The sequence below is a fragment of the Ochotona curzoniae genome, unplaced genomic scaffold (assembly GCF_017591425.1).
Source record: "Ochotona curzoniae isolate NIBS_2020 unplaced genomic scaffold, NIBS_Ocur_1.0 contig_3819, whole genome shotgun sequence".
NCBI lineage: Eukaryota > Metazoa > Chordata > Mammalia > Lagomorpha > Ochotonidae > Ochotona > Ochotona curzoniae.
Window position 1 is genome coordinate 18,780,856 of NW_024466004.1, and position 27,661 is coordinate 18,808,516.

General features: G+C 39.0%; 1 protein-coding gene across 9 annotated transcripts in view; it reads right to left on the reverse strand.

Annotated features, from left to right (window-relative positions):
• Positions 1-3,716: 3,716 nt before the first annotated feature.
• The window catches only part of DST (dystonin), a 425,915-nt gene continuing 401,970 nt past the window's right edge, over positions 3,717-27,661 (reverse strand). For 5 of the 9 annotated variants that reach the window (XM_040983580.1, XM_040983578.1, XM_040983577.1 and 2 more), the window contains 15 exons: positions 26,361-26,555; positions 25,793-25,921; positions 22,623-22,766; positions 21,765-21,953; positions 20,254-20,383; positions 18,145-18,308; positions 16,757-16,919; positions 15,220-15,374; positions 14,979-15,053; positions 14,115-14,132; positions 11,131-11,248; positions 8,582-8,781; positions 8,064-8,174; positions 5,784-5,907; positions 3,717-4,971 (listed from right to left, as the gene is read on the reverse strand). In XM_040983580.1, coding sequence (XP_040839514.1) covers positions 4,709-4,971; positions 5,784-5,907; positions 8,064-8,174; positions 8,582-8,781; positions 11,131-11,248; positions 14,115-14,132; positions 14,979-15,053; positions 15,220-15,374; positions 16,757-16,919; positions 18,145-18,308; positions 20,254-20,383; positions 21,765-21,953; positions 22,623-22,766; positions 25,793-25,921; positions 26,361-26,555 — 2,178 coding nt within the window. In that variant the 3' untranslated portion in view covers positions 3,717-4,708. Of the gene's footprint in view, positions 4,972-5,783; positions 5,908-8,063; positions 8,175-8,581; positions 8,782-9,691; positions 9,764-11,130; positions 11,249-14,114; positions 14,133-14,978; positions 15,054-15,219; positions 15,375-16,756; positions 16,920-18,144; positions 18,309-20,253; positions 20,384-21,764; positions 21,954-22,622; positions 22,767-25,792; positions 25,922-26,360; positions 26,556-27,661 lie in introns of all 9 variants that reach the window. The other 4 variants (XM_040983583.1, XM_040983579.1, XM_040983576.1 and 1 more) reach the window with 3 other exon arrangements.

Below are 27,661 nucleotides of genomic sequence, written 5' to 3' on the forward strand. Positions count from 1 at the left end.
ATGTTTCTGAAAATTTTAACGTCTATTTTATTCTCATATCCTAGGCACTCTTTAATTTTCAGTAACAGGACAATAAAATATAGAACTTAAATTCCTTTAACCACATTTTGCTTTATCTGTAGTCTTCATTTAGCAAATCAGAAGCCACAACAAGTGGAAAAAAAAATCTCAGAAAAAAATCAGGTAAATCTGCTTCGATGGTAAGATATGTAAGTCACAGGATCTGTTTCTTGTTTATACACCATAATCTTGACTGTGTTTACCTCCAAGCAGATTTCGGCAACAGTGAAGTAGCTTGTAACAACATTAAAATGGAGGTAGCAGTGGTTTCAAAGTGTTCATGAAAAATGTGCTTTTTAGTGTTGGTGCTGTTCCTTAGAAGGTTAAGTTGCAGGTTGTAGTCCCACCTGCTCCATTTTTGATCTAGCTCATTGGTAATTCACCTGGGAAAGAGAGGATTGTCCCAGTATCTGGGTCCCTGCACCCATGGGGGAGACCTGGGTCAAGTTCCTGTGTCTGATTCCAGCCTGGCTCAAATTCCCTCTGCTGAGGCCCTTTGGGGAGTGAACCAGTGGATGGAAGGTTTCTCTGTCCCTCTCTAACTCCACCATTCAAATAAAAATAAATTTCTTCAAAAATGTGCTTTCAACTCCTTTTTCCTTGAACTTTTTGAAGCTGACTTTTTTATAGTGCACTGGTTTTAAAAGTCACTCACTCTGGCAAGCCATATGTTAACAATTGAGGAGCAGAACAGTGTTAGGAGGGGTGTGCAGAGAAATCTTCAATACCTTAGCTAGAAGTAACTTATCTTTGTGTCCTACCTAGTAAGGTATATGGGAGTCCAAGCTGACTGTTTCCTGTCTGCTGTAAGCTTTCCTTATTGGTCTCTGTCTATCTGATCTAATTTTGAGGGGGGCTCCGAGGGCATGATATTCTGCCAGCTCTGCTTTCAGATCAAGGATGATCTCCCAATGAAACTGTTGAATTTATCTGGACAATATGACACTGGACTCCCTGCATGGTCTATGCTGGCAATGATGGAATTATGACCAGTTATGAGCTGTATTGCTGTAATAATATGGAGGAAATCAGTATGGGGGGAAGAGACTGGGGGAATTCCCGAGCCTATGGAACTGTGTCATAAAAAAAAAGTCACAATATCTCTGCCCTATGTGGTACTACAGCTGTGGCTGTAGCTATCAGACATCCATAGAGAAGTATGAGGCCCTTACATTCTACATAGTGGTATCAGTTTGCCTGACAACAAAGGACCCACATGTCAAAGCACTTCCTTAGAGAAAAACTTATCACTGGAACTTCTTACAGTTTCTGTTGTGACAAAGAAAAAGCAAGTTTAGAATTATCAAAAATAAAAGGAAACAAGATCCTTTGCACACTTTTCCCTTCCCTTTTCATTTTTACAGGCAGTCCCAGTCAGGGAAGGGACATTTTCTCCAGCTCTTCCTCTATACTTGCTATAAAAGCAGCCAGATATCCGATTTGGTCAGCTCCATCTATTTCTGCATTGAAGCTTACAAGAATATTTCAAGAGAAGGCAGCAGCATAAAGGAATGAGCTGGTTTTTTTTTTTTTAAAGACCTATTTATTTTTATTGCCAAGTCAGATATACAGAGAGGAGGAGAGACAAAGAAAAAGATCTTCTGTCCAATGATTCACTCCCCAAGTGACCACAAAGGCCGGTACTGCACCGCCGATCTGAAGCCAGGTGCCAGGAGCTCTTCTGGGTTTCCCATGCAGGTGCAGGGTCCCAAGGCTTTGGGCCGTCCTCAACTGCTTTCCCAGGCCACAAGAAGGGAGCAGGATGGGAAGTGGGGCTGCCGGGATTAGAACTGGTGACCATATGGGATCCTGGCCCGTTCAAGGTGAGGACTTTAGCCGCTAGGCCACGCCGCTGGGCCCAAATGAGCTGTTTTGATTGGTTAGACCAAAAAGCTTACTCTGTGATTAAGCTTGCTAAAGACTCAGCCTTTTACATGAAGACTTTTAGCATTGAAATGCATTGCCATGCCCTCAATGTTAAAGTAAAGCAAAAGAAGAATGAAGAGAAAAGAAGAGAATGGGTGTGTAGGGTGAGGGAACCTTGTCTCAAGAAGCCTAGGAAGTCAGAGCAAGCGTCCTGGATTCTTAGTTGCAAAGGGAAGAAATAATCCACCACCCTCTCTGTATTTGAGAAGCCCTCCAAGACGGTCAATCTGATAACCAGGAGCAGGTCTTTAAGATTTCTCTGTAATATTTTAAACCACTTACCTTTTTCAAAAAGCTCATTTTACTACTATAAAAGGAAAAATCCTTAGCTCTCAACAGAAGCAGCAGTCATACGGTAGGATATCATCATGCCCTGAAATACTGGTCTTTGAAGTGGAAATGTGATCACATGCAAAGGGATGAAAATGATTTCAATTGCTTTTCTTAAATGACATGTCTAGGATCAAGTGCATGTGATCTCAGAGGTTAGAATTACCCTTCTCACCAGGGCGTCCCACCTGAGACCCATTTCTTAACAGAGAAGAAATCACTACTGCTTTGAAATGGCACCTAATTCATGTCAGTGGGAACTCCACGCTCTCTAATACTGGCCTCCATTAAAAAGGTCAACCAGGAAACGCATTGATACCTTGAACCTGAACACCACAACTGTCATTTGGTATAGGAAATTCACAAAGTTGGGCAGAAATTCGTGATCCGTTATGCTCAAAGCAGCAATTCATCTTTCTCATGGGATCTTTTATTCTTTTCACACTTATAAAAATTCTATATTTTGATTAACATTTAAAATTTTTTTTGAGAAAGGGACAGAGAGGGAGAGAAAAAAAGAGCAGCCCCATTTGGGAGTTCACTCCCCAAATGCCTGCAATGACTACAAGAGGGGAACAGGAACGATGAACATTTTCTGGGTCTCCCATGTTGGCGGCAGAGACCCCAGTACTTGAGAGCAATGTATTTGATGTCTCCAGGTTCTACATTAGCAGAAAGTAGTAACTGGAAGTCTGAGCGCGCACTGCAATATGCAATGTAGGTATGTGAAGATGAGGCTCAACTACTGGCCCAGCCACCCAACCCTATGACTTGATTTAGGAATGTACACAGGCCATCTGTGTTACCTCAATAAAATCAATGATCCTATAACACATTTCACAGGTTTTGTTCATGTATTTTTTTAAAGGATTGATATTTTTTTTCCTTTTGGAAACCAGAGAGAGATCTTCCTTCTGCTTGTTCACTCCCCAAGTGGCCAGAACTGGGTTGACCAAAGCCAAGAGACAGAAGCCTCCTCCAAGACTCCTACGTGGGCACATGAACCCAAGGACTTGAGCCATGTTCTGTTACGCTCCCAGACCATAAGCAGGTACCTGGATTGGAAGTGGAGGAACCGGGACTCAAATTGACAACTCATATGGGCTTCAGGCAGGGCAATCAGAAGCTTATGCTACTATGCTAGGGCAGTGGTCCCTCTTTTTTGTGTGTGTGTGATTTATTTATTGCTTGCTTCTTGACTGTAAGTAAGCAAGAGTCCTGCATCTAATATTTTTAGAATGAGTGGTTGATCATCATCGTGCTATAACTGCCTGTTTCCAATGCCCACAAATTTATCCTGCCATACTATTGGTAAACATATAATACACGTGACCTTTTTTTTTTTACAATAAATAAACAACAGAATAAGCCCACTTTAAATAATCAGGTATTCCATATAGTCAAGTGAATATGTTTTATTAAATGCATACTAATATCTTTCTATAGTATGTGAGTTTACATAATAAATTAAAATGTATATATTTATTAAATATAGATATAATACCAGAACATGATTATTTCAGATGAGAAATCAAAATAAACCCATTTTTAAGTATCTTTTGGTCACTCCAAATTGATACTGCTCATAAAAAAATACACTAATTTTCCCTGGGGAAAAAATTAATTCCATAGCAGTGTAGTTAAGGGACATGTTTTATTTCATAGCTTTCTGCAAGCAAAGTTGCTTTGATACAAAATGAGTTCAATGATACAGGTGCTACTGTCCACTCAAGCAAAGAAAACCTCACGTTTATATGAATGCACTTGATAATTAATATTCTTACAGTATAAGGAGTCTAATATCCAGAACGTTTCGGCTTCATTTAAAGCAATGGCACAAAAACGCTGCAAGGTACTTGAATATTGTAATGGCAAGTGCTTGAAGTAATTCCCAGTGAGTTCTCCGTCAGATACTGCTTAAATAATTGTTTGTGGGTGTGTCTGCTTTTCTGCCCTTTCTGTTTCAGTTTGCATGTAAATCATCTCAAAAACATAAACCTTTGGATGTCTTTCAGCTTTTCAGAATTTCCATTCAAACAAAATGTCATGAGGTATCCTTAACATTAGCGACCGTCGTATGGCTGTGTCAGGATGCAGACTTACCTGCAGGTACAGTAACTGCTGTTAGTGTACACTCTATATGTCACAGTGCAGACATGACAGTTCATGTAAAACTCTTTCTTCCCCCTCACATATGATGTGACTTTAACCCCAGAACATCTGACCCCAAAAATATACAGATCAAATAAAAAGGCAAATACACAAATAAGGCCATCTGCAGAATTTTAAGCTCGCCTCTTGCAATATTTCACAATAATTTCTACATCATATTTTACATTGTTCAGACTTAAATAGGAAATGCTCAAGGAAAGGCCTTGGTGAATCAACTACACTATCTCTTTGAGGACTTGTCCAATTTGCTGGCAGGAGATTTCCTCTGGGGCGTGGGGATCTTGGAAGGCTTGGCTGTGGCTGGCCGAGAACCTGCTCGGGGTGTTGGCCTGTGTGTCTGGGGGACAGTCTCCACATCTGAGCACACGGACTGGATTTCAGAAATGTCAAAGTCTGATGCGTCACTGCCTCGGCGGCTGCTGGCCCTGCTACCAGCTTTGCTCCCAGCTCGGCTTCCTGGTCGGCTGGGTGTCTTCTTGGAATCTGAGGATACATGGGCAGACATGAGCTTTCCCGGGTCCATTTGTGACCAATTCTTGGAATCTAATCCCACCTTTCCTGTCTCCGCCACCAGGCATATCGTTAACACTCATAAAATGGTTGTGAATTCATGGTCTTTCTCCATGATGTAACAGTAGATTGCCTTGGTCAAGACAGATACAATATACAAAAGATAATTTACACACAAAATGCAAGTTTGTGTTTACTTCACTTAAATCACGGTTCCACTTACTACAAACATCATCAGATTGTGGTACCTAAAGTACTATAGGCATGTACAGAAATGTGTGTAATGCCAAAATGAAACACATTCTTAATAGGTGTGTATCTCACCAGAGGACAGGTAGTTCAGACAACACAGGGAATGATGAGAAACTTCAAAAAGCTTCATGCTTATTGAAATTAGAACCCAGGGGTTTGTAGGTCCATGAGAGCCTGAAGCCCAGCATGGCTGAATTTTTCCAGCTACCCAAGGAAGGCCCTCTAAGATGTCTGAGTGCGAGAAGAGCGTGACTTTCCAGCTTCAAAGAGTGGGAACGTTGGTGTTGTGTTCTTTTTATGGTAATTATCCCACGTTTCTTCGGCATTTTCCAAAGGGAATTTTTGTTTAAGACATTTGCTTCTGCGACTCCTTTACTCTGCTATCTTGCTGAAGGATGCTAGTCATGTGCCATTTTCAGCAAATACAGCACTGACAATTTGGAATTTCTTCCCCAATTAGGAAGAATCAGGACTTCAACATCTGCATCATCACACCACAAAAAACATCGCAAACAGAAATACAGCATACTGACCAGCGAACTGTGTCCGGACTCTGGCAGCCGCGGTTGTGATCAAGCCACTGTCCTCCCCAGAGTGGAAGCCTTTCCCGGAGAGGTACCCTGGAAGGCGCAGCTTGCTGCCCTGGATTGGCGTTCCCTGCAGTTAACCAGGAAAACACATTCAAGCTGCTGCCCAGGCTTTGTGAGAGTCTACCCATGACACTTCGTTAGAAACGGGTGCAAATGCTATCCTGGACCTCTTTAGAAACCGAAGGGAGACAAACCTCTTAACTGGACAAGGAACGGGGTTCCTGGTGGATTTGCTTCCCTAATTTCTCATTCTTTCCCTGAATTCAAAGCAATGATTATGCAGAAAATGAACTCAAGGTTGAAGGGCGAACACGAACATGGAGATCCCCAAATGAAAACAAATGATTCTGCGGGCGAAACAAACCCAACACACTCTGAGTACAGACTGTCAGTAAGTATTGGACAGGTAAGAGAGTTAACATCAGAAGGCGCAAGGAACATGGATACTTGGTGTGCAAAGGGACAGGGGCTCTGAGAAACTGTGCTTGGATACTCTGCTACCTCTGGTGTTTTAGTTATGTCTAGATGGGCACTGTTCAAACACTGAACTGCAACAAGAAAAGGAGTGATATTCTATAACTTGATATCCTAGACCTTGTATCTTGTTGCTACCTTCTTTTACGGCCTTTACACATAAGATATTGAAAGCAGGAATGATCCTTCTAAAATTCTAACAGCAGCTCATAGAGAATATCCAATGCAATCCTAACTGTGCGATGTGTTTAAATCTAAGTTGATGTGGAAATTCTGCTGAAGTAAAATAAATACATCTCTTGGATAAAGATGCAATACTCCTAAATGAACACACAGCCGATGAGCTATTCTGAGGAAGTGAGTAAGTATAAATTATGTGTGCATTTTGAAACTAATTTGTCTTCCCTTTAGATTGTGCTCAATGTTTAATTACATGTATAAAACCTTTTGAAACCTCAGCTGCATTTTACGTTACATTCATATCAAATGTTTATACTACACAAATATTTAAATTTTATATTGTAAATGTAAAATATTGTAAATATATTGTAATATGTAAGACCCACATATACAATGCTCAAATTTTCAAAATGTTTGCACAATACATACTTCATCTATTCATTAACCTAAACATAACTTTTCAGATCTGAAAAAATTAGGCACTGAGGAGGGGAGCAACTGCCTAAGACCCGACAATGCCAATCAACAATCTACAAAGGGGTCAGGCTCCAAAAATGATGAAACTTGTCACTCAAAGTGACATGAAACATCCAAGGCATTTTCTCAGAATGCCTCAACGGCTTTGGCTTAACGTCACAGACTGTGCTAATATCACACTGCAGTTTCGTTTGGTTGCTTTTATGAGGCCATCTGAATGAGTCATAGTTTTGTAATAGTCAAATAAAATATGAAGATTTTGATTTGGAGGATTTTCCACTTTAAAAAATGTTAACTAATACAATGTAACCCTAACTATTTAATATGCCACCAGAATTATTGTGACTCTTTCTGTTCTGGCTACAATAAATTCATCCTAGTTGGAAGGTAATTGCAGATGTGATAAATGATACCAATATCTTCTATCTGGAGGAAAAGAGTGGCAATGAGGGAGCTGAGAAATGAAGAGGAGGAGTGAGAAATGATGAAGGAAGGGTGGTTTCTGTATTGGGATTTCCACGGAGCCACAAAATAATAAACTTCCATCTGCTTGTTTCTTGTTATTGATATCAGGACTGAGCAATAGACAGTGCTTGCAAAATCATAAAGGGGTTTTAAAAGGGAGCACATTTCTTTTATGAAAGGATTCTGCCCTTCAAGTTGCATTCTTGATCATTAAAAATGACATACTTGCTTCTTTTCAAGAAAAGGAGTTTAAGGATATTTTAGTTTTCCAATTGTTGCAAATTAACTCAACATGATTATTTAGTGCTTATGCCTGTCATCTCATGCAGAACCTTTTTTAAAAAAGTTAGGGTTGGTGGAGAGTTTGTGTGGCACCTACCATGGAGTAAGAGAACCAAAAATAACAGATGGCGGGGAACTTGCAGGTATGACTCTGGCAAAGGGACACTTATCCGGGAGATAATGATGTAACAGTCTGAGTTCTGTCAACTTCTGACTGCTGGGTTACTGGATTGGAATCTATAGAAAGGTGTAAGTCCGTATGTTAAGGGGTGGTGAAGCAGTGTTAGTGGGGGAGAGCTGCAATTAGGAAGATGGTTAAGACTAGGATCTGGGGCCTTACAATACCTCTGCAGATGACACTGGATAGTCTGAGCTCTCTGCTGGTTTACAAGGAGTTGACATTTTGCTGTTTGTCAACCATGGTTTACCATAATTGCGTGTTAAAGGATGGAGAATCTGTATGGAACAACGGCAAATCAAATGTAAAGGATAGCAGATTTAAAAAAGAAAAAGAAGCCACAGAAAGAAACACTTATAGGCAAGGAACACAATTCGCAGAATAGCAATTGAAAATAGGTGTGAAGATCTGATGACAAATCACACACAAAAATAACAACAGAAAATGAATGAAGCTCAAAAAACCTAGTCTGAAAGATAACAAAGCCCCTAAGAATATCATCTCCATATGGGCCACTAGGCAAAAGCTGATTATTTTAAAATAATCAATCCATTCTTCCCCATATGGTGAGAAGACACACAATTGGACACAGTGGGTCCTATACATTCCAGGGATCTAAAGCATTCAAACCACTCAGGACCCTTGATTGCATCGGAGGAGGTAAATAGTTATCCCAGACTCTTACCTTTGGTGTGCTGGCCGCAGGGACCTGTGGAGAGGCTGCCTGGCCAGCCTGGCTGGACAAAGAAGTCGATCTGTTGGGTGAGGCTCCTCGTGACGAAGGCCGGGATCTACGGCCCCGGGGCCGGAAGGCAGCCATGCCTTGACTGGCACCATCTGCTAAAATGAACTTCTCACGTAGTTCCATGTTGGTCCTTCCTTTAGCTGGATTACATGTAAATACAAAACAGCACATACAAAAAAAAAAGGCAAAGAGGGAATCAGTTGTTGATGGCAAGCAGGACCACCTGGCACCAGAGATCACGCTGAAAAATTCAAAAACATCTTTTTGCCATGCCAACTCCAACTCAGCATAACAAAAAGTTAAATGCATTCCTTGGCAATGCATTCCTTTCAAATACAAGTGAGTTTGGGCAGGAAAGAAAAAGTGTGCTTATTCTAACATTAGACACCAGCAAGAATAACCACTATTAAAGAAAAGAGTCAGCATGAAAAATGGAAAGCTCATGCTAAAACACTATAAATCCACCAGCTACTGATGCCCACATGGTTTCATTACCCTTTCACCACACAGAGAAGACAAAGCAGTAAAAGAGGGACTGTGTCTTTTGCATGTGTTGTTGAGGTCAGAAGAATGCCAGTATTTTCACATTGGAATTAATTGAACAATTGAATTACATACACAGAGAGATGGCTTGTTAGTCAAGACGACAACACGTAAGCTTCCAGATTTTTCATTTAAAGAATGTCGCTACTATTTTTATTTTTGTGCATTGAAAAATGATTACCAACATGCATTAACACACACTAGACCCAAGGGTCCATGAGGTATTCAGGTATGCTGCACTCATACAAACACATGTGCACACAAAGAGCACGCCACAAGAACCAGTGAGCAATGTGTTAGCATGTGTCCCATCAAACTCCTGCGTTTTGCAACACATGGGTGGTGTGTCAAATTCTGAATTTTAATTTGGAAGCACCAGTTCAGTTGGATATGAGTTAAGCCATACATGGTGGATGAAGCATGTTATTTTAAAATAAACGATTAAAGCAAGAATGTAAAAGTCAGAGAGAGAAAAGGAAAGAGAGGAAAGGCAAAGGGGTTGCCAACCTATAGTAGGCTGAGTAGTAGTAATTGAAGAGTTTGATTCCGAACGTAACATTTTACTCCCATGATGATGAACTAGAAAAAATGACATAGGAGACCAATCACATTAAAGAATACTGTTAGCGGGAGAAGAAACAAAGTACAGCAGTTGAATATGCAAAGGGCGTTCAGATCTGGCCTTTGGCGCACATTTTAGAAGAAAAGTTGCATCTGGGAAAGAAGACCTCAGTGGCTTGACTCTGTAAGGAACGTGTATTTTGCCAGTCATTTTAAACGTCCCTAAGTAACCCAAAGAACAGTACTTGGTCCACTTTCTTCCTTGCCTACTCAGAGCTGCAGTCTACTTCAGGCTGCATTATTTTCAAAGCAAAATGAAAACAGGTGCTTCCATTCTCATTTTACTTCTCTCTCAGGAGTGTCTTTGGCAGACACAGAATAGGGCCACTGTGTAGGGTTACCTAGAATCCCTGGTGGCTTGCAGACCCTGACAGACCTGTGTATTCAGACACCAGCCATGGGAACCCAGAGACCCCCATCACAGGAGCCCTGCCCTTCAGCTGGGCAGCCAAAGAGGCAGGGCTGGAATAAACAACTTGTTTTTTTGTTTCAATGTATTAAAATGAGCTCCCAGGTGATGGAAAGCGGTAATCATTTGACTGCTTTGTTTTGAAAGAAAAACAGGCCTGCTGAGTAAATGCATACTAATTAGAAACTGCAATCAAGTGACCACTTATAATAGAAATCAAGTAGGAATACAAAAACTGACTACAGGCTCCAAACTCAGGAAAATAAAATGCTAAGACAAGGCTCTTGGCTTCGTAGACACAGAGGAAAGTTTAGTATTGCATGTGTGTATGGCTCATGTTCTAATCTGCTGCTTCAAGGTTAGAATTCAACTAGATGACTACTTTTAGATTTTAAGACTTGCCTTTCTCATGTCCCCAACAGTCCATAAACCCTTTGACTTTTAAATTCTTACTATTCATTTTCAATCTCTATCACCTTAGTCTTCTTTCCTCTTTGTTACTAGAAGGCAAAACAAATCCTTTCTTCAGATGCTCTAACTGTTCCTTTTGAAAACTGCAGATGCAAGGACAGCAGAGAAAATCTATTACAGAAAATCTTTACTTACTGGTCTCATATTTATCCACAAAAAGTAAAAAGAAAAATACAGAGTAAATGTGAGTTACATGGCTACTACCATAAATTCTTCCAAACTTCAGGTTGATAGACTCATGGGCAAAACTGTGTATTGAAATAAATGCTCAAAGTCTTCAGGGGTCTTCAGTGGTTCCATGGAACACAGATGTTATAAAAAGATTGCATGGGTTTTTAACTTTTGCGATGAAATAACCATCTGTCAATGACGCCCTTTCACAAACTAAAGACCCCTTAAGTGGTGTATCCCTTCATGCTGTTCTCTTGAATAGGTGGCTCCTTACCCCTGCAAGGATCGTTTTTCACTAAGAATTCATCAAGTGCCATCCAGCCACCTCCAACACGAACCATCACAGTGCTCCGTAGGATGCGAACCAGTCGTAGTTGCTGGGAGTCTCCAAACTGCGCAGGGAAGAAAGAGAAAATCTCTAATTGTCAGTTATCATTCTAGATGTATGGAACTAAAATGGAATCTGCAGAAGCTTAAGCAACCAGATTTAATTTCTTGCTTAGCGATTAGTAAAAATCTCAGAAAAGAGGGGAGGGAGTGCCTGTGAATGATCTGCGTTAGCCTGCCACATGCTGATTTAGCCCGAAGGAAACAGTTTTGGGGGAAAAACAATTACAAAGGTTATCAGATATAAAATTAAAGCTTTGACCTAACAATTCTTTTTTTGTCTTGTGGTGGAAATAACACAAACAAGGCAGTAATTGAGAATGTTTCCAGGAATCAAAGGTATGAAAATAAGCACTGGCTCCTTAGCCCAGAGCTTATACAAAATGAGATTCCATGAAATAATTTAATAAACTGATTCTTCTTCCAAAAAAAAACTTTCCATTGAAAATCTGTAGGAGGCATTCTTAGAAACTCATTTTATTTTCTTTACTTTAGCTACTCAGAGAAAAAAAAAAACAATGAATATGACCAATAAACATTTCACAGTCATAAATCAATTTGTTAGAGACTGGATTAATGTGTCATTGTAGATTACTGCTATTCAGAATAGCCAGTGACATTATTATTAATGAAAAGAGTTCTGAAATGTAACAGGCTTTTCTCAAAGCTCTTTGTACCATAATTGTTGACACTAGCAAGCATTCAGCTTTTTCATGCACTTTAAATGGCTCTCTGCTTACATGGAAGTGCTATCAATTCAGCAAGTCCTGAATAAACATTTGCATCATGAGCAGTTCCTGATCAGATATTTATGTTTTGAAAACCCATGAGAAATGATTTTATACTTTTAAATCATTTCTAATAGGCTTATGTTCAACTTTTGAAAATCACCATATTGAATTTTATGGTTGTCAATACAGTGGACAACAAAACAAAATGAACAGTTAGATAGAAACAGATTGTTCACAAGCAGATGAGATACAACTGTGACTGCGATAATTTGGGTTCATTATGGATAAGCAGAAAACTTTAAGCAGAAACCAACTACTATTTTGCCATAAGCTTTAACATTGAATTTCAGGAAGAGAACCCTAAAACAAAGCCAAAGCAATCCCATTCAGGATCGTGACCCTCAGAAGACCTGGAAAGCATGCTAAATGCACCAGCAGGAATCCATGTTTTTTGCTTGAAAAATTTTAAATCACTTTTTCTATGTCTGATTTTTCAATATCAAGACTTAAAATGATACTACCATTGAATCTGTTCCTGAAATGGAAATTAGAATTTAAAACTCAAAATAAATATTTATTTTGTTAGAACAAATTTGTGCTGCTAATAAGCAAAGGGAAAGGGGGGGATTTAAAGAAAATTACCCTTAAGGAACCAGATAATTTAACCAGATAATTATGGCTCAAGATTACATTAATTTAAAACCAAAAGTTTTAAGGAAATAACTGAAAGTATTACATAGAGATAATATTCAATTTTGCTAAATATGATTTTTAAAAATTTTAATCTTAAAAGGTCATTCTGTAGACAACTTAACATTATCTTTAGAATTTCTACCATTTTCCCAATAACTAACTCACGAGACAAGAAAAATATGTTCCTCTTTGTGTCTACAGTTAATCTTTTGAGGTAAGTATTACTCTCTTCTATTAACAAATAAAAGATGCTGTCCCAATAACAAGATTGGAGGGGGCTTCTGTCATGGTGTATCAGGCTAAGCATCTGCCTGTGACACCAGCATCCATATGGGTGTTGGTTCAAATCCTGTCTGCTCTACTTCCAATCCAGTTCCCGGCTAATGACCTGGGAAAGCAGCAAAAGATGGACAACAGGTCTTTGATGCCACATATCTAAGTGGGAGGCTCAGAAGACGCTCCTGGCTCCCAGCTTAGTAGCCCAGCACTGGTCATTTGGGGGAGTGAACCAGTGGATGGAAGATCTGTCTCTCCTTTGCTCTCTTTCGAATAAAAATAAACATTAGAAAAAAAACCAAACAATGGAAACAGCAACATTTTAGTATTGAATATTTCTATTTCAAATCAGTTGTTTCCTTGTTAAAATATAGTTAATGGATTGTTTGAAACTTGAGATACAATCTCCCTTGAAAAGGGAATGGCAGAGTAATACCTAAGCTGATCTGCACAAATAGTACAGAAAGCATGGTTCCTCCCAAAAGCAGACAGTACAAATAGCTTCTCCTAGAAGATGCTTAAATCCAAAGACAATCTGTGGCAACTCTCCAATTTCAAGATAGCATAAAATGAGATTTTGTGTCAGTCCCACACAGTTACTTTCCTCAAAAGGAATACCATCACTGAAAACTCCTAGTTTCCGTTTCTACATACACGATGCCAAGGTCTAGATCCACAACTTGGAACACCTGGCAAGCCACTGCTTTGGAGAGAGCATGACCCGTGTGGCTAAATGCCATGTGGGCTCCCCTGGACTTTGAAGCTGATCCTTCTCTAACACTGCATAACACAGGTCCTACATAGTTAGATACCAATGTGGCTACAAAGATACATGTGGAGAATCAAAATTTTGTACTAATGAGTATAAAATATATGCCCATTTTATTATTAAACATGGGAATTGAAAATTGCATTTGTAACACTACGTCAGCCATGCTGCCTTTCATTATCTGGTTTGCTTAAAAGTAATCTCCTCATTTGAGACATGAGGCAAAAAGGAATCCTGGATCAAGGACCCTTATAGTGCTTACAGAAACACCACGCCAACCGACAATGTAGTAGCTTGGGAAAGAGCATGGGAGAGATTGGCCATGGCAAGCTTTAATGACTATGAATTAAAGATTAAAAAAAAATCATTGGGAACTGGAGAATACATTCCACTGGTTTATACCTGATTTCCCAGGAAGAACTGATAAAAAATGAAAAATGGAAGAAAGACACAATTAGTTCAACAAGAAACTTTCTCTATGACTCTAGAACACATACGCGCACACACACTTACACTGTAGGTTTCTGGATATAGTATCTAGGTTAGAGATGTGCAGGTACCAGTCCCAATGTCAAAGAAAACAGAAAACTGTTGCCATCATTATTTTTGCAATGCTAACATTTCAAATTTCAGTTTAAAAATTGGATATGTAGAATACTTTGCAACATGGATATATAAAAACAAAATGAATGTTTTATTTGTAATTCATTGTAGTAGGGAAACACAGCACATTTCCTCTCTAGCCACTACATAAAAGAGATGTTCCAAGAAGAGAAACTAAATCAGAGAAAGGGTGATGAAGTCATACTGTATTTCTGATTTGAGGAAGGTGAACCAAGGTATGGAGATTTCTGAATAAAAAATAATTGCACTAGTAGAAAAGAACACCGCCTCTTTATAAAAATGGGTCAATATTTGTGATGTTGCAGTTCTGATTAGGAATCTCTGAAATCTGAAAACTTACCCCAATCATAGTAAAATACAAAGTAATGTAAAGCACCCTAAATAGATGACATCTTGTGTTTTCCTGTGAATAATTTTCTCTTTGAAAGTAATGTACAGATTGCAAGTGTCAAAGGTAAGTCCTAACACAAAAAGGTAGCTTTCTTTATGGAATTTATAATGTTAGAAGTTGGAGTTTCATAACAATTACGTTTGTATAGAAAGTGAGAATAAAAAGATTTTCTACAAAACAACAAAATCAAATTGTACATAAACTTCATTTGATATCCTTAAAAAAACTACAAAGTTATTTTGAAAACTTACCCTGTATTTGTTATCACCAATCTGTTCAACTTGAAATCGTTTTGCACATTTACACTTAGCTACCTGCCTTGTCACCTGCCAAAAACAATGATGAAATATTCACTTCAATGTTAGTAGTACATAGGTGGAATCCTTAGAACTCTGACACACAGGCAAACACAAAAACAAGTACAATGGTTGTAGGAACTGCGCATGATATTCTGGCAGAACTAATGTAGGAGGTCAGAAGAGAAATGAGTACCTCGTCTTCAATTTTGTCAGCATCTGTGATGGGCTTATATGCATCTTTATTTGGGTGGAGAGCTGCTACAAATTCGTAGTAGTCAATGTAGCCATCCCCATCTCGGTCAAAGATGTCAGCGACGGCACTCATCTCCAGACGGCTGGTTGGGAACTCTTGGGTTTTTGAAATAACAGTAAGTGGAATAATTCGTCAGTTGTCAAATGTACAATCCAAACTGTACATTTTAATGTCAGTGTGAATGGCTACATACCAGAGAGATCAAATACATTAAAATCCTTTCTAGGGCCCGGCAATGTGACCTAGCGGCTAAAGTCTTTGCCTTGAACACGCCAGGATCCCATATGGGTGCCAGTTCTAATCCCAGCTGCTCCAGTTCCCATCCAGCTCCCTGCCTGTGGCCTGGGAAAGCAGTCAGGATGGCCCAAAGCCTTCGGACCCTGCTCCCATGTGGGAGACCTGGAAGAAGTTCCTGGCTCCTGGCTTCAGATCAGCATAGCATCGGCTGTTGCGCTCACTTGGGGAATCATCCGATGGAAGATCTTCCTCTTTCTCTCCTCCTCTCTGTATATCTGACTTTCCAATAAATAAATAAATCTTTAAAAAATCCTTTCTAAAAATAGAAGATTTAGCAGTGAGTATTCAAGCCTAGTGGTTAAGGTATCCACGCCCCTCATCAGGTTCAACTGCTAGACCAGGCTCCTGGCTCCAGCTTCCCGCTAATGCAGACCCTGCGTGGGAGCAGGCAACAGCGCAAGCACTTAGATTCTCCCAAGGCATCTGGGAGATCTGTATTCATTTCCCAGGTCCCAGATTTGACTCTGGCCCATTGCCTGGTAGGGTACATCAATGAACAAAAACGCTTTTTTTCTCAAGCTCTCTTCCTCTCTCATCCACTTCCCGCTGTCTCTAATTAGCAACAAACTTGATTTAAGTCACAAGAAAAAGGAGCAGATGTGATCCAAATATATATATGAATAGAATGAAAATACACGAAACTGCTGGTTTGTGGCTTGAAAATTTTTTAATCTCAGCAATTCCCTATGCTTGACTACTACTCTCCTCAAGGAATAATTCAGATAAATTTACTTTAAAAAATAACATCTAGCACTGTCAGGTCAATATATGCAAATGACTGAACAATCCAACAGCGAAGTAGCAAATAATTTGAGAATTTGTATAGGATTCCAGTATACTCTCAATGACCATATTACATTAGAATATGAATGTAAAAGAAAGAGACTTGCATGTAAGCAGTTCTCACATTAGGCAACAATAAAGAACTTAATAATCAGATATTCACTGTATTATATGAAAGGGGATGCGGCTCACTGCCTCAATGGAGTGAACGAATGTATTTGTCATCCCATAATTTACAGAGGCATGCATTTTACTAAGATACTTTTTTAAAGAGTGGTTCCTTCCTAATCAACTTTAACCATAGTATTATCTTAGTACACAAGCTTAATGTTCTTAAAATATTATGTCGATTTTCTCCAAATATTTTACACTGGTTATAATTTCACTTGTGACTTACTTGAGGAAAGAATTCCATCAATAAATTCTTGTCGGGTTATTTTCCCATCTTGATCTTTATCAATTCTCCTAAAGAAGTCCATCACTCGAGATTTCTTATGATTCATCCACCGCATATATTTTTTACGCCAGATATCAAAATCAAAGTTAGCAAACTCCCTCAGCTGAAAAGGGCAACAGTATTTTGGTTGAGGTTACTCCCGTGCTCACAGTACAGCTTATACTAATTAAATATGGTAATTCTGAGAGGTTTTTGGGTAATAAAACATCATTCCTAAGAACAGTAAACAGTATGATCTTGTAAAGGGAACTCAGAAATGCTTCTCTTTTTTTCATAAAGCTTATTTCATTAAAAACACCTACTTCTATTTACACATACTATTTGTAAAAGTTAAATCTGAAAATTTCTTTTTTCTGGTTGCATTTTTTTCCTTCTTTCATTTATATTAAAGGAACAAACTACACGCATTTCACACACACAGTTTCAAGAGTATATTGATACTTCGTCTCTGCCTTTCCTCCTTCCCTGATTCCCACCTTCCTTGCTCCATCATTTATTTTTTTCTTTTAATTTTATATAGACATACTTTCACTTTTCTTTATAATCACAAACCTAACTTTCTAAACTAATGAATAAACCAACAAAAAGTGAGTACAAAAAGCACTGTTCCTCAACAGGATAGATGAGGGGTTTAAATTATAAACAAACCTTACAATGTCAATCTTGCTTATACACATTGCAGTGTTTTTTGTAATCTGTATATTCCCCCAAATCGGGGAAAACATATGATATCTGTCTTTTGAAGCCTGGCTTGCTTATTGCACTCAGCACAATGATCTCCAGCTGCATCTATGTTCTTTCAAAAGATGGGATTTCCTAAAATTTCTAACACCAAAGCTACAAAGCACCACTGTGTGATCCACGCTCAGCCCCAGGTTACCAGCTCACTTTACTCGACAATGTATCTTCTCACCGCCTACACTTAGCAAGTGATTCCCCTACCTAGTTTTCTAAAAATTGTCCCATTTCAGGATCTAAAAGTCTAAAATTCAGATTACAGATGCACCTAAATAAAAGTTCTGATGTATAAGTGGACATACGTTTGCCAGATAATCTCATTAGCAAATAGATCAAATCAGATTTTTGGTCTTAAGGGGGAGTCTCTGATTATTCAAATACAGTATTTTTAAATTTTATTGATTCTCTAAATACAAATCCCATGTATCAGTTTAAAAAAAAACATGTTTTTTTTTGTTCATTTTGGAAGTAAAATGTACACTCAATCAATAAAAGCCTACTTATCCGTTATCAGACAAGTTTTGGATTTGGGCAAAGCATTATGATGAATGAGAGAATGTCAATCACAATGAATGCACGAGTGGCCTGACCTCCTCCAGCCTGTCCAGGGCATCATTGAGCTTCCTCCGTCTTTCCAACGCCAGGAGCCAGACTTGCTGCCATTTGCTCACTAGCAAGTTGACCCTGGGATTCTTGGTTTCAATTTGTGTCTGAGATCCAGAGGGATATAGGCTTGATGCTGGGAAACGTTTTCCTGTTGAAACATAATCTTAGTTAGGATGGCAGAGTTTTGAGGGTTCTGAAACACGTTAAGTCTTGGCCATTTTTTTCTCTGGATGAGGACACCACAAGAAAGAGTATCTTTATTGACATGGTACATACCATGATGACCTGGACCTTTTTTTGTTGTTGTTGTTGTTACATTTTCATTTTGAATTTTTGAATTTTGTGATATAATTTCATATAGACTGGGATTTCCCCCCAAACTCCTACACCCCAACAGATGTTCCCCATGTTGCTACAATAGCATAGTTCTTCCTAAGGAGTCATAATTCCATCAGTCTGTTCTGGACCTTTTTTTTTCTTCTAAATTCAAGATCACACGCTCTTCATGCAGAGAAATAGCTCAGCAGAGCTATTTAAATATTGGAAACCTCTCTCAACAAATTTGTGGTAACTACATTTTCCACCTTCAAATCCCTGCCATTTCAATGAGAATGAAGCAGGCAGGAGTTCTCCCTCTCTGATAAGTGAAGATGAAAGAAATCTCCCAAGGCAGACAGTAAGATGCTTTACAAATCCCAATCACACATGGAAGTCGGTGTGGGGGATCTTTGTTCTCATCTCGGCCTCTTTTCCCTCCGAGACTGTGTTTCTTGCACTTAGTCTTATATTAGTCTTATATTTAGTGTATTGCCATACTAAATTTTCTCACTCACTCTGACCAATTTACCCAAGTGTCTACAGCTTCACAAAACAATTTACTTACTTTGTTCATCTAAGTAAAGGATTACTTTAAAATGTCCTAGAAAAACTGTGAGCTACAGTCACATAAGAATTTGGTATCCAAGCTACAATATGTTTCAGTACATTTATAAACCTTCCCTGAACATTTAACTACATGACTGGAGGCATGCTAAACACTTCCTGGGCTTTAGCTCATATAATTCTCATCACCATCCAATGAAGTTAAAATTATACCCCTATCACAGAGGAGGAAATTGAAGCTTGGAATCAGTTTAAGTAACATTGCCCATACATGTGCTTCCCAGTTGGCAAGTCGTAGAGCCAGTTAAGGAATCTGACTCCAGGGGCCAACAGAGTGGCTCAACATGACAGTTTTCCACTTGCTAGCCCCAGCTGCTCCACTTCAACCCAGCTCCCTGCTTGTGGCCTTGGAAAGCACTGGAAAATGTGTCAAGTTCTCGGGTCCCTGGACTCAGTGGGAGACATGAAGAAGCTCCTGGCTTGGATCAACTGGGTTTTGGCCACTGTAGCTGCTTGGGGCAACAAACTAAAAGATGGAAGATCTCTTTCCTTCTCTGTGTAAATCTGCCTTTCAAATAAAAATCAATAAATCCTTATATATATAAAACAGAGAATTTAACTCCAGTTTTCCTAGCTGCTTTGTTAACTTTTATCATTATGAAATACAGGAATTATAATAGTGTGACCTCACTTTTTTTAAAAAAAAATCAGAAATATACAAATTTTACATCTTCTCCAGGCCAATTGTTATTGTTTATTTATATTCTTTTTATTGTGTTAAGAAATCCCAAGAAACAGTAAGGCCCGCCTGAAGTCACATAAATATAGGTAATTAGCTATGAGCAGTTAGGTCAGCTAATCAACACTACAACCATTTTTTGTTACGTTCAACATTAACATTACTTACATCATGAAAGGAAAAACAGAGAGCAGTGATTTGTGTTATAATTTTTCCCAATTTTTCTAGTTAATAAAAAAGACACTTCAACTTAATAACATTAAATACAGAAATCCAGATGATACACATATTTTAAAAAGTTTTTTTAGAGTTGTTATAAAACTGGAGCCCATGTAATCTTTTAAGAAGACTGTTCGTAAAAGAGCTCATATGTAAAATCACCAATTGTTCCAACATTTCGAGTGGTAACTCAAAGAAAACTGGCTTCCTCATCTAACCATCTTCATCTTAGAAACTACTGGCCACTACTTACTTCCTGCTCGTCCCTTATCCAAGACCGGAATGTGGGATTGTAACGAGGAAGGATCAGCTGCTCTCCTTTTATAGGTCTTGGTAACTTTATCAACATCGGGCTGCTTTCTGGTCATTTCTTCCATGAACGTCTGAAATGAACAAAAGAAAATGATGTCAGTTAAATGAAAGCATTACTAGACAAAAGCACCTTCTGAAATGAACTAAAAACACTAAATATTATGCTATGACTCCTATAGAGGAATAAAACATCACATTTTGCAGAACCTGAACCACTATAATTTATCACTCCTCAATTGTGGAACAATGTAAAATGTTATAGCTACAAAGACAGTAGATTAAAATTAAAAACTAAAAGTAGTTTGTTTTGATGGGAAGATCAATGGTGATTCTGTGTAAATGATATAACCTTTCTGTGCCCCAATAAAAGGCAAGTCTACATATTCTTCCAGAAGAACCTTAGGAAGCATCTGCCCATCACTGAAAAGCTGAAAGGGGTACTCGCTCAGACCCTTCTGCAGCACCTTAGTCCTCATCATTGAAATATGGCTCTGATAGCTTTAACATGGAGTGACATCATAAATACACATTAAATGCAAATATGTTAAAACATTATTCCAGTTAAAATTTACTATGTTGGTATGCTCTTGTTAGTATGGACCAGGTATCCCTATACCTGGAACGTGTAGGCTGAGGAATAGCAGAGACCATGGTGAAAAACGCAGGGAGAAGGAGAGACAGGAGAAAGTGAAAAGAAAAAGAAACATTTTTCAGGAACAATGACCACATTGGAGAACTCTCTAATACTTTAACACGTAAAATCATAAAGAACATGATCTGAAGACATGTAAGTCTGTTTTGAACATAGACAACTCATTGTATTGTTAAAATATAATAAAGGCAATGTTAACTGTTTAGTCAGCTGATGGATACTTATTCTCTCTGTAAATGCGTATTACACAAGCTAATAAGCAAATCAGTAAACAAGAGTGGGCATGATGCTTATCGTTTTAGAATTTTCAAACATGCAGCCTGTACAGAAGTCATTTTTCTGAGGAACACAATGCACTCTCTTTCAGATATGATGGGTCTGGAGTATGCAAAGGTCATCTTGGGAGGAAGATTGAGATGCAACCCAGAGCATTCAAAGCAGGTGCCAGTTGAATACGCAGAGATGAGTGAGGTGATCAACAGGAGGAGTGACACAAATGGACAAAACACAGGAGAAGAGCTAGCAGGAGAAGAGCTAGCATTGAGAAAGGACAGTGTAGCACACAATGTGAGGTGGTGGCACACAAGTATAACATCACAGAGACAACAAAAGGTCCTGCACACAAAGCAGGAAAAGCTTTAGAGCAATGGTAACCAGAAACCTGGGCATACAGGACCTGAGGATCATGTCTGAGTTTATGAAGGTAACCAGCACAAAGAAAACTTCTGAAAACTATAGCAGTGGAAGAAAAAAATATCTGAGACAATGGCTAGCAGGGATTAGGACTGCATCTGTTTTACCTGGTGTTCTGCAATGAGGGCTTTCACCTCTTCAATCTCCTGGGGGATGACTTCTTTATCCTTATCAGTGAGTGTAGTTTCTGCCCACTGCAACCAAGCCAGCAAAGCTTCCAACAACTCCTGTTTAGCAATGAGCCCAGCCAGAGCACTTGCTAATCTCTGCTGATGTTGCTTTGCCCAGGCCAGCACCTGTTTAGAGAAACCAAAATCTGAGTTTCTTCCAATGACACAAATTATAGTTATACATTAGGATCACTGTGGGCTAACCCCATGATGTTTCCAGTCTTTCTAGATTCTACTACTGGCAGCATGACACAGTTTGAGGTTTGATGTTTGTCATCTTTGAAAGTACAAAGATGTCAATCATTCAAGGAAGCTCAAGAAAGTATTCTCTGAAGGATCAACTACGTACTTTACATGGTATAGAGTATAATTAAAAACTTAGGGAATGTTAGACCAATAAATAGAAAATTCACTTTCTGTAGAGCAATCCATTCTGAGTACACCATTCACTTAAACAGTACTCAACCACGGATTATTAAACTAGCACATTGTGGAAATGAGAACAATTTTTTTTTTACCATGAATCAAATAGTTGTCATCTTATGTTTCAGAGACATAACTGCAAAATAACCTTTCACTGTTTAATGGCAAGTGCATCTCAGAGACAAGTAATACACCCCAAGTCTAGTAACACACCACAAGTCAAGTAACACGCCAGTGGGAAATGGAAATATTCTCTTAGTGGAGGCCTCATTTTGACACACTTGTAAGGATATCTTAATTCCTGAGATTTCCCATTCCATTCCTATTTTCAAAGCAACTGCCAACTCTGAAGTTGACTTCAGAAATACTGACCTCCTCAAACCTGGCCCGGATGATGGTTATCCAGTGCTTGATGGTGGTGATGGAGTCAGGATGGCAGATGGCCAAAACAGCATCTCCCATACTAGTGGCTTTATTTAGCTCAGCTCTTTTTTCTTCCAGTTTCTTCATGAATTCCTAATGCAGAAAAGAAGGCTTCAATTAAATGTGGCACTAACTGAAAAAACTCTTGTAGCACCCCTCTGTCACAGTTAAACACAAAGTTAAGTTGGCTTATTCACAACTGGAAATCAGTTTATTAGGCTAGAAGAAGAGAAAATGGTCAACAAAGCACTTTCTGATCCATATTTTAAAATTTATCTATAGGATGATAGTACATGCTTTAAGAAAGAGGCTGGTGTGGTAACGCAGCTGGTAAAGCCACCACCTCTATGTCGATATCCTATCTGAGCACTGGATTGGGTTCCAGTTGCTCCATTTCCAATCCAGCTCCCTGTCAAAGTGCCTGGGAAAGCAGGGGGAGATAGCCCACACACATAGACCCATGCATCCATGTGGGAAACCTGGATGAAGCTTCTGGAGTCAAGCTTTGACTATTTTGACTATTTGGGTGAGTGGACCAGCAGATGAAAGATATCTGTGTGTGTGTGTGTAATTCTTTCAAACAAATAAAAATTTGAATATGTTCAGTAATATCAGAGATACATCAGAGACACAAAAAATACTTATTGAAATTAAAACACTTTGAACAAATTAGAGAAAGGTTTTATTAACTAAAATGGTAGTAACTGCACCAGGAAAGATAGGAGTATGTGCAAACAAAAAGCAACAAGGAAGTCAGAAGATTAGGCAAGGAGCTATATACATGTTTAGGTTGGAGGAAAGAAATCCCAAAGCATCCTCTTACATTAAAAAATAAAAACAAACTTTTAGAAAGAAAAGACATAGGTCAATAACTGCTGTGCATCTCCAGAGTATATTTCATAGGGATCAGGTGGAATTAAGTGCGCTTCACAACAAGGAAGCATTCTGGGATACACATTATTAGACAGTTTTCCTGCTATGTGAACAACATAGAGTACGCTGATGCAAACTGCAATGGCTCCAGCATCCCTGGGCAATATCAATATGGCTACCATATATATGCGGCCAGCCACTGAGAAAACACTATATGGTGCCTGACTATACACTGCTGGTGACGCGCCTGGAAGAGCCAAGGTTATGGCCACTGCCTGGTGGACTGGAACATCAACTCCCCACTTGACTCTATGTTTTTCTAATCTAGTCTGTTACTTTAGTGGTGTATGTCCATATGTTATTTTTTAAAGATTTATTTATTTTTATTGCAAAGTCAGATATAAATATATATATATATATATATATAGAGAGAGAGAGAGAGAGAGAGAGAGAGAGAGAGAAAGGGGAGAGACAGAGAGGAAGATCTTCTGTCAATGATTCACTCCCCAAGTGACCACAACGGCCACTGCTGTGATAAAACCAGGAGCCAGGAGCCCTTCTGGGTCTCCCACATGGGTGCAGGGTCCCAAAGCTTTGGGCTGTCCTCGACTGCTTTCCCAGGCCACAAGCAGGAAGCTGGATGGGAAGCGGTGTTGTCAGGATTAGAACCAGTGCCAATATGGGATCCTGGCACATGCAAGGCGAGGACTTTAGCCCAACTAGGCCATGGCACCGGGCTCAGCTTGCTATTTTTAACAATCAGATTTTCATGAGACTCTGTTCCTGCTGTTATGGAATTCAATTAAATATTCTGTTTTTCTTTAACTGGTGAATACTGAATGAATGTAGGAAGGGAAATAGAGGAATTTAATTTAAACAATGTTACTCTATTATTGCTAAGAATCACTTTATGAAATTATAGGTAATTGTGTGCTTTTAGAAATCAGTTGATTCTGCAAACCACTATTCTGCTACAGACACTTGTTTCCTGGTGTTTCCTGGAGCTGCAGTGAAAAGCAGTGACACTTTGAATAGGCTACTTTTCACAGGGCATTAGCCGTGCAATGTGGGCTTTTATTAACGGACCTCAGGGATGGATGATGGACAGCCCACGGCAACAAAATATAGATTTTCAAATTATTGAATGAGATAAAAATAACAAATTGGAGGTGATTTTTCTATTATATTTCTGGGTTCAAATTTGAATGATTTATGTCATATTTCATTCCTCCAGCTAACACTTTACATGTTTGCCTACCTCTGTTAATAACAAGGTTATTTTATATGTTAGGCCACATATCTTTGAGAGATATGTAAATCTGGGAGCCTACTCAAATTCCATGCATTTCCTAAGGAAAGATGAAGTTTGGAATAGAGTTTTCAGGTCAATATCTGAAAACTCTAGATAGATTTTCACTTGTTTAGTTATTCAATAGTAGATATACTCCTTCAATTTGTTTTATAAGTCTATCATTTATGCTATAGTTTTCTCCTAAAAAGTATTTAAACAGGCTCTTGATTAAAAACAGAAGTGGGGGCAAATGTGGCATGGTGGGTTAAGTTAAGCTGCCACTAAGAATGCCAACATCCTGTAAGGGAGTTCTGGTTCGAGTCCTGGCTATTTGCTCTCAACCCAGCTCCATGCTGACACACCCAGGAAGCACCCGGTGATGGCTCAAGTCCCAGGGATTCTGAAACACAGGACTCCAGGCTCCTGACTTTAGCCTACCATAGTCCTGGCTACAAGGGGCCATGACTAAGTAAATTAACCTTTTAAAAAAAAAGTCCAGTAACTTAAACATAAAATTTTAAGCTGAGTGATTGAATTACTTGATTCTGTTGCTTCTAAGATCAATGTTAATAATTTACAATCATAACAGTATCATATTATAGAGGTCAAGCATATCACTAAGCCAGTTTCATTTTTAACATCAATATAAAGTACAACAAAACTGATCAATTTTGGTCACAAGGCTAAAAACCCCTGAAAAACTCTTAATGGGTTACCCAGAGATGGAAATCAGTGTGAGTACTTTTAGAACATCTAAGAAGAAAGCATAAAAAGACAGTCACATATGCCACTGTGCAGGGACACATGCAGGTAAACTGAGAACTCTTCTCATACAGAGCAGGTGTCTAACCCCTTCTCATGGGGGAAGACATTCATGCAGGCAAACGGTCCATCTTCTCTCCTTGCCTGGATTTTTTTTTCATAACATTTTACTTAGCTTTCAGATATTACTCACTTTATGCTGATCGATGAGAGTCCGCAGAGCATCCTCATCGTCTGGGAGAACCCCGTGGAAGCGCAGGGTCTGCTCGGCCTCAGCCAGCCACTCCAGGAGGGCATGCACCACTGAGTGGAACTCCTCTGCCTAAGGGTGCACACACACACAACAAACACGATTCCAAAGGTGACCGTCAGTAGATTGACAGAACCACAACATCCTATTCCTCCCCTCCACAAAGTAAAAGCTTAACATTCATTTTGTGCATTACTCCCATTATTAAGATAAAAATATAGGCTGAATCTATCCCAAGAGCTAGATACCAATGACACTTTTCCACTGTCACAAATTGATTACAGAGAAATAACTCGGGCAGCACTTTCCTATGAAGACATTAGAAAACTCTCCTTGGAGTCGGTTTATTCCTCAGGAGAAGCTCAGGGAAGGATGAAGGCAGTGATGCTGTTTCCAGCTCCTTCTCCAGGACTGTCCTGGTTGAGGAGCCTCGCAGGTTTTCACTGGACTGGTTCTTGTGGACCTCTGACCCTTTCCCTGCTAAACCCAGCTATGGCGACATGGTTATTACCTGATGCAGGGCCGCTTCCAGCCGTGTTTGTTTTGATATGGAAAGTGCACACACGGTCTCCCAGCGTGTGCTCAGCTCCTGCATCTGGACCTTGACCCAGGAGGAATCATCCCTACTGCCTTCTATGAGTTCCCGAGCTGAGCGCTTCAGGGCCTGCACGCTGCTGGTCCTCTTCCCCAGCTCTTTTTGGAAGACCTAAGGAAAACATTTTCAGTTACATTTTAATTACAAAACCACAACATTTTCTTCTGAAAACATTTATGTATATAAAATATCATGTCCAGTCATCTTAGCCCCACAGCTTCATGACTTTATTTTTGGCAAAATCTTCACAGAGTAAAAATTATACTTGCTTCTATGTGTGGTCTTATATGCCAGCAGTCGCACTGGCTGTTTATTCTGGCGACAGACTTAATTCATGCCATTGAACCCAAGGTTCTACAATTCTGGCCCAGGAGTTTGTATGTGCAACTAAATTTTTTTCAAGTAACTAACCTCTGTCCAGAACGAAACTAAGCCATTTTTCAATAAAAACCACCACAGAAGAACTACCGTCTGGCTATGTTTATGTGTTTGGGTCATTCACAAAACAGGCCCATCAAAAACAATTCAAATATGTGTAAAGAACTATTTGACTGGTTTTACAACAGCAGTGTTAAACAAGATACACCTGAAGAAAGACATTTACACACACATGTACAGAAAGTGTAGTACCTAAGTACTTGTAAGGCTACTCCAATAGCTCTGTATTTCAAACTCTTACACTTCCCGAGTGTTCCAATTATTCCACTGATTCTAAAGAATGAAGTCATTTTTGATAACTTCTAATAAATTTTAAAAAACCTGGCAAGTGCCTATACTAGCAAATACTTAGACAGTGAGCTTACAAAAATGTAACATTATACTAGTAATAAATCATTGACTAAGTGCCAGAAAATGGAAACATTGCAACAATCATGCACAAAACATTTGTTCCAAGACAAGTAATTTTTAAAAATTAATTTTATGGGTCTAAACAATGCTTGCCATAGTCTTTTTATTTTCTGTTAATATTCAGGTATAATAAAATCTGCTTATGGGTAGAATCTTAGAATAAAAACAGAATGGGGAAATAAGTATTATGAAGGGCCACTATTTACAGAAGAATAGTAAGATCAAAATAGTGTAACCAGAGAAGTATAAAGAAAACATACCAACACGGAATCCAACAGAATAAAGGAAACAACATGAACTGGATTGCATATGAAATTAACTCTGCCACAGTCATTCTGCAATGGTACTGTGGGTACTGTGTGTCATGC